General features: G+C 41.4%; 1 protein-coding gene across 1 annotated transcript; it reads left to right on the plus strand.

Moving 5' to 3' along the window:
- Nucleotides 1-200: 200 nt before the first annotated feature.
- LOC149278054 (uncharacterized) lies at nucleotides 201-7,176 on the plus strand (the record flags this gene model as incomplete). The annotated part of the gene is made up of 3 exons (XM_089502427.1): nucleotides 201-321; nucleotides 2,219-2,950; nucleotides 7,160-7,176. Coding segments are annotated over 3 exons (870 nt in total), but the record flags the coding sequence as incomplete, so codon positions are not given.
- Nucleotides 7,177-8,190: the final 1,014 nt, after the last annotated feature.

The raw sequence follows: 8,190 nt of genomic DNA on the forward strand, positions 1-8,190 counted from the left end.
GCCTGAATTATATTTTTATTATATTGAAAGGATTCAATACAAACTGATCTCACAGCCAGTAGCTTTTTTCTTGTGGACAGCATTTAAAATTTATTTCCTGGACTGAATTCTGAAGTGATGAAATAATATTTGGAGGCACCATGTTCTTTCCTCCCCTTTTGCTTAGTCACTCTGTGGATGAGGGCTATTTTCTGTTGCAGGTGACCTTTGCGGATGTGGCTGTATATTTCACTGAGGATGAATGGAAACTGTTGACGAAGAAGCAGAGATTGATGTACAATTATATAATGATGGAGAATTATGAGAATGTGGCCTCTGTGGGTAAGGAACTGGAATCCACCAGCATTACAGAATCATAGAGTTGGACTAGACCACAAGGGCCTTCCAGTTCAACCCACTTCTGCCATGCAGGAATACACATTCCAAACACCATCCAGCCTCTGTTTAAAGACCTCCAAAGAAGAGGACTCCACTAAACTCTAAGAGAGTATATTCCACTGTGGAAGAGCTCTTACTACATAATTTATTACGGCACACAACAGTATGGCAGTGGGGAAGGGGAAAAGTTCAGTAGATCTTCATTCTCCCACTTCACCATAGAAATTCACTGGCTGACCTTGGGCAAGTCACTTGCTCTCAGCTTCAACTGCAACTCCTAGGTATTCCTTCATGGTAGGTTTTATCCATGGCAGAATTCCTGCTATTGCACTCCAACCTGCCCCTTCTTCTCTTTTGTGAGGGTCACGATCTCTCAGCCTCAGAGGCAGTACATGGCCAACTCTCTCTCTGCACCTCTCCCATGGTGATGGTAAGGGCCAAACCTATCATGCAATGATAACAATAATGGTAATAATAGGTAAGGAGAGTGCAGAACATCCATGAGTGAGAGAGTGTGACTTACCCAATGTCACCCTGTGGATTTACATGGCTGAGCTGAGATTAGAACTCTAGCCTCCCAGTTCACCATAGAAATTCACTGGTATTCCTTCATGGTAGGTTTTATCCATGGCAAAATTCCTCCCATCGCACCCCACTCTGCTCCTTCTTGAGGATTCCTGCTTGGCAGAAGAGCATTTCCAATTGGCACCCCACCCCTCCCCTTCTCATCTGTGAGGGCCACACTGTCTCAACTTCAGCGGCATCCCATGGCAAAACTCCTCTTTATGTCAAGAAAACCCTCAGTTTGTCCCATCTTCCAGTGCCATCCTGATGTTGAACAGGGGTCAGACTACATGTCCTCTAGGATACCATGTATTCCTATATATTACTTCAAAGAAGAAGGGGGTTGGACTGGATGGTCCTTGAGGGTCCCCTCAACTCTACCATTTCTTGTTGGGGCTTTGATCATAGTTTATTTGTTGAGACTGGGATCCCCCCCCCCTTTTGTGTGTGTGCCTTCAGGTTTTTTTTAAGCATAGGAATGGTCTTTAAACATCTGCCAAACTTCCTTTTGAGATGGTAATTGAGTTTGAAATGCAAAGTAATTAGCATAATTATTCGACTTGTCTTTTATTGTCATTCGAGAAATCTGTTAAAAATATTTCGCTAGCTGCTGAAAGGGAGAGAAGAAATCACCTTTTGAAAGTGGGATTTGTGGAACAAATATTTTTAAAAGAAATTCTCATCAAGTTCTCAATGAACGACAAGAAAAACATGGGTTTCTCAAATCACTAGTTACCTGCTCCTAATAATGCAAATATTTGCAAGCTCTCCTCTCCGAGTTCCATGAACTTGACTATCTCTTGTACATACAATTCCAATCCAATCCACACCAATCCGCATGTGAGCTGTATACTGTATTGGCTGTGAGTCATCTCCTGGAGCCAAACAGCATGAAGCATCCTCTGCAGTTAGCTTCCATCATGCCTTGGGCTCTGACTCAGGACTCTATGGCAGTCTCACAGGATATGATGCCACCTGTCAGTCAAAATATTTCTACACATGTTTAATAGAATATCCTTTGTCTGACTATCTGCTTCCACTGATTCCCTTAAGCAAATTCCCCTCCAATCTCTTCTTTGTTAACTCCTATAAGTAAGTATACAATTGTTCCATGGATTTAGGGGCATAAGCAGCAGGGTCATGCTTAGGTTACTCACAGAAACTTTCTTAATTTTATCTCTAATAAGGAGGGGTTAATGAGAGCTAAATCATGGAGTAACACACTCCTCTCTTAACTCTGATTTTCAGTCTCATATGTCATTGTCTTTCTTTACAGAAGAACATTTGAGTCATGAGAGAGTCCACCCACGAAACAAGTCACATAAATGCCAGCATTGTGGGAAACATTTTGCTTACAAGTCAATTCTTATCATGCATCGGAGGGTCCATACAGGAGAGAAGCCGTACAAATGCCAGCATTGTGGGAAATGTTTTTGTATGAAGTCACACCTAGTGACACATCAGAGAGTCCACACAGGAGAGAAGCCATACAAATGCCAGCATTGTGGGAAATGTTTTTGTACGAAGTCATACCTAGTGACACATCAGAGAGTCCACACAGGAGAGAAGCCATACAAATGCCAGCATTGTGGGAAATGTTTTTGTACGAAGTCATACCTAGTGACACATCAGAGAGTCCACACAGGAGAGAAGCCATACAAATGCCAGCATTGTGGGAAATGTTTTTGTACGAAGTCACACCTAGTGATACATCAGAGAGTCCACACAGGAGAGAAGCCACACAAATGCCGGCATTGTGGGAAATCTTTTTCTTGGAAGTCAGACCTAGTGAAACATCAGAGAGTCCACACAGGAGAGAAGCCATACAAATGCCAGCATTGTGGGAAATGTTTTTCAGTGAAGTTAAACCTAGTGCCACATCAGAGAGTCCACACAGGAGAGAAGCCATACAAATGCCAGCATTGTGGGAAATGTTTTTCTTCAAAGTCATACCTATTGGCACATCAGAGAGTCCACACAGGAGAGAACCCAAACAAATGCCAGGATTGTGGGAAAAGTTTTTCTTCCAAGTCATATCTATTGGCACATCAGAGAGTCCACACAGGAGAGAACCCAAACAAATGCCAGCATTGTGGGAAATGTTTTTCTTCCAAGTCATACCTATTGGCACATCAGAGAGTCCACACAGGAGAGAAGCCATACAAATGCCAGCATTGTGGGAAATGTTTTTCTATGAAGTCACACCTAGTGAGACATCAGAGAGTCCACACAGGAGAGAAGCCATACAAATGCCAGCATTGTGGCAAATGTTTTTCTATGAAGTCACACCTAGTGAGACATCAGAGAGTCCACACTGGAGAGAAGCCATACAAATGCCAGCATTGTGGGAAATGTTTTTCTCAGAAGTCAGACCTAGTGAGACATCAAAGAATCCACACTGGAGAGAAGCCATACAAATGCCAGCATTGTGGGAAATGTTTTTCTCAGAAGTCAGACCTAGTGAGACATCAAAGAATCCACACTGGAGAGAAGCCATAAAAATGCCAGCAGTGAACTAACATTATTTTTGTAAATAAGGAATACAAAAAATATATTTGCAGTCCTGCTGTGCTAAGAAAAGGCCCTTGTGATTTTGTTTTTTCTGTCCATATGTCTGTTTATGTTTTAAAATTGTATTTTGTTAGATTTAGGTTTTAATTGCTAATAGAATAGATAATTGTTTCAGGTTGTAACTTTGGCTGGGGATTGTGGTTCGTGGTATAAGTTAGCTAAATGTGGGGCTGGGATTTGTTGCAGTTGGTTAGAATAGTTTTGGGAAAGATAGCGTTTGGAATTTGTGGGATGTTGTCTGAAGAAAGTGGAGGCTGATATTAACAGGAAGATGGCTAGTTTCTGGGAATGGTAAAGGGGGGCTTGTTACCTGTGGGGCCTAGACTGTGGGAATTGAAGGTGGGGGCTAGGTTTTAAGAGGGTGGAGTTTTAGGTTTGGGGGTTTTAATGTATTGTTTGGATTGGAGTGGGCAGTTCTGACGTAAACGCTGAATTTCTGACTATGTGTTCTCAATAAAATTCTTTGTTGTTTCAACAGACTGGACTCATTGGTGTACAGAAGTTCTGCATTTGCCCAAAATTTACCCTTTCTTCTCTTCTCAGCCATCATCTCCATTCCAAGCTATAAGAACAGCAGAGGCAAACACACATACATTTATGTGTGTGTGTGTGTGTGTGTGTGTGTGTGTATACATAGACTTTATTTCCAATGCAGAGCCTTCCTTTCTTGCCTTTCCTGGGCTCCATTGTGGCCTCTTCGAAGTGTCCTCAAAATAAGGAAGGAAGGGGAGGTTGCTGAACCCCCGGCACACTCCTTCCCTTCCCTCAAAGGCCGCCAGTGGAATAAACAGCAGGAGCAGTAAAGCCCTGGTGATCCCCGCGCATGATCAGAAGGGGTCTTTGGATGTATGTGTGCATGCACAGTCTCAGCCCTAAAGCCATTGCTGCCATCACACTCTGTTCTGAGGGAAGGAAGGATGGAAATGGGGGGGGGGGGAACCATTGTTTGTTCAGAGGAATGGCTGGAATGTCTTCGGGGGGGGGGGGGGCTTGGGGATTATAAGGAGAAGGAATCCCCTCTTCTCCCCCCAACCAAAACGCAGGGGGCCTGCCAGGTCTCCTCTCCCTCTTTCCTTCCCTGCCCCCTCCTCGGGGGATTCCTTGGGGCCCTGGTACTTGGGGGTTATCATGAGAAGAGAAGACGGGGGGACCATTAGAGAGAGGCATGACCACGGAGGGGGGTCCAAAGATAAAAAGGGCTTTGAGGAGCCCCCTCCATCCTGGAAAGTGGGGCAGAGGAGAGGCCCTCCCTTCTGATGCCTCATTTGGAGAAGATTTTTGTGCCAAATAAAGAGCACCACACAGCATAGGCTTCAATAGCATTGGAAACAACATTATTTTTGGGGGGGGGGGGGGAGTTTTCTCTGGGGTCTTGGGGGGAGGAGGGGGGAATCTGGGACCTGACTCAGGCACTCCCCCCCCCCCCCAGAACCCATTATTAGAGCCTTCCACAGCTCACTGTGATGCTTTAAATGACCATTTTGCAAATAAAATCTCTCAGATAAGAGCCAACTTGGATGCTGACATTATTGCTGATGCTATAGGTGAGGTGTCCAGTGACTCTGTGAATGGGATCATCCTGGATCAATTTAAATCTGTGAGTACTGAAGACATGGACAAGCTCCTTGGAAGTGTGAAGAAGACAACTTGCCCTCTCAACCCTTGCCCTTCATGGCTAGTCATCCAAGGAGGAGATGCACTTAGGACTCACCTGAGATATATCATAGATGCATCTCTGAGGGAGGGCTATTTTCCATCTTCCATAAATGAAGCGGTGGTACAGCCGCTTCTGAAAAAGCCCTCCCTAAATCCCTTGGACATGAACAAATACAGACCGGTCTCCCATCTTCCATTTCTAAACAAGGTGATTGAGAAAGCTGTTGCTCTTCAACTCCACGTGGTCTTGGATGAAACAGATTATCTAGACCCATTTCAAATTGGCTTCAGGATGGGATATGGAGTCGAGACTGTTATGGTCGCCTTAGTAGATTATCTCCGCTTGAGTATGGACAGGGGAAGTGCAACCCTGCTGGTGCTTTTGGATCTCTCACGGTCCTTCGATACCATCAACCATGGCATCTTTCTTGAACGTCTGAAGGAATTGGGGACGAGGAGGCAATGCATTGCAGTGGTTCTGGTCCTATCTCTTGGGCAGATTCTAGATGGAGAATCTTGGGGATAGTTGGTCCTCTAAGAGGGAGCTTAAATCTGATGTTCCTTAGGACACATAAACATGAAGCTGCTGGGAGAGATCATCTGGAGACATGGCATGGGGTGTTATCAGTATGCTGAGGAATGCCAGATATATCTCTCCATGTCCCGGACTTCAGCGTCAACTAAGAAAGGCATCTCCCCTCTGAATGAATGTCTTGAAGAATTAATGGGCTGGGTGAGAAAAAAACAGAATGAAGCTGAATCCAGATAAGACAGAGCTGCGTAATGCTGGAGATCCCAATCCAGGTATGGATGTTTGACATGTGTGATCCACCTGTATAAGGGGTCACACTTTCCCTAAAGGACTGTGTTAGTAGTTTGGGGGATGCTCCTGGATCCATCACTCCAGATGTCAGCTCAGATACATGTGACGGCGAGGAGTGCCTATTATCTCCTTCAGTTGATATGCTAACTGCACCCAGTCCTGGAAGCTGAAGACCTAAACACTATAGTTCTGATCTTAATTTTATTTCATTATATTTATCAATTATTTCTATTAACTGATTTTCTGAATATATCTGCTCACCTTTTTCCTCAAATAATTTTTCAAAATATGTAGTGAAAGTATTTTTAATTTTCCCTTGTTCCGTTATGATTGTGTTATTTTGTTTAATTTTAGTTATCATTTTCTTTTCTCTCTCATTCTTTAATCTATTAGCCATCCGTCGGCTTATTTTATTAGCATTCTCAAATTGATTTTGCTTTGATCTTCTTAAATTTATAGCTATTTCCTCTGTCATTTTTTTCTCTAATTGTTCTTTCAATAGTTTTATTTCATTCATTATTTTTTATCCCCTTTTGTTTGTTGTAGTTTTTGTTCTCTAATTTTAAATTCATTCCTAATTTTTTCCTCTTTCTCCTTTTGTTGTTTTTTTATTTCCATTGTTCTTTGTATAAATAGTCCCCTTACAAATGCCTTACTAGTATCCCATACAACCTTCATTTTTACCTCCTTTCCACTGTTTCCTTTAAAAACCATCTTTAACTCTCTCTTTACCTTATTTACAAATTCTTCATCATCTAGGATATCCTCTTTCATTCTCCATCCTGTATTTTTGTCCCAATTTATATTTAATTCCAGCTCTATCATATTATGATCCGACATCGTCCTTGGCCAAATTTCCATTTTTTTCACTTTAGTAACCAGTTGCTTCGTCACGAAAAACATATCCAACCTTGAGAAGGATTTATGTGCATCTGAATAGAAGGTATACCCTCCTTTGTTCCCATTACAATGTGACCAAACATCTAACAAATTAAATTCCTCTTTTAAAACAAAAAACCTCTTGGTAATTTTCCTTGTGTTTTCTTAATTACTTTTTTCTGGGATTTCCTGTCCCAAATTGGATTTAGAACTCCATTGAAATCTCCTGTCAAGATTAATTTGTCATTATCAACTTCTCTCTTAACCTCCGCCAAATTTCTGTAATAGGTTTCCTTCTTCTCTAATGGCCCATAAACATTAATCAGTACATATTTAACATTATCTATCAAAATCTCCACACACAAGAATCTACCGTCTTTATCTTTCTTCAGTAGCTTTGCTGCATACCTTTTATTCACAAAGATTGCAACTCCCCTCTTCCTTTTATTTACTGTGGCACAAAATAATGTCCCCAGTTTACTATTTCTCAAATATTTTATATCTCCATCTTTTATTTTTGTTTCCTGTAAACACAATCAATCAAAATTATTCTTCCCTAGATACTGCATTACATGCTTTCTCTTTCTCTCTTGGCTTATTCCTTTTACATTCCACGAAACTATTTTAAGCCCCATTTTCCTTTTAGAGAGGTTCTTATGTCTTTTATGTAGACTTTCCTATCTCTCCTGAGTAACCCTCTTCTGAGCTTTTGTTTCCCAAATTGTCAGTATTTACCTCCTTAATCCCTAGATTATCTCTCCTTCCTTGCCCTTTTCTCTGGGTCTTTTCTTCTCTTTGTCTATTTACACTTTCTCCTTCCTTCTTGTCCCTTTCTTTATTTCTTTCTTCTTGCTCTCTGTTATCTCTGCTTAATCTCTAATAAAAGGCTTTTCCTTGTTCTATTGTACTTATCCTATATCTCCTCTGATGGTAATGAAAGATCACTCCTTCTATCATATCCCATCTGTACAGTATCTCATTCTTACTGCAAAAGAATATTGTTAGGAATTTATATTCCTGTCTCTTTCTAATTATTTGCAATGGTAAATCCTTATAAATTTCCACTATTCTATCTTCCACAATCAATTTTTCTCATAATTTCTTTGCAATATTTGCTCTCTCATCCTTGAGCTTGTAAAACATACCGTAATGTCTCTGTCCAATTTCCTTTCCTTTGCTATCTTTGAGCTAAGTCTAAATATCTTATCAATCTGTGCCTCCATCAAATCCTCCTCAATATCCACATATTTTGCCAGCACAGGTATAATTTTGTCATATATTTATTTGTCTTGTTCTTTAATTTCCCTAATTTTAATTGC

The sequence above is a fragment of the Sceloporus occidentalis genome, unplaced genomic scaffold (genome assembly GCF_023333645.1).
Source record: "Sceloporus occidentalis isolate IW3139 unplaced genomic scaffold, rSceOcc1.0.p SCAF_202, whole genome shotgun sequence".
Lineage (NCBI taxonomy): Eukaryota > Metazoa > Chordata > Lepidosauria > Squamata > Phrynosomatidae > Sceloporus > Sceloporus occidentalis.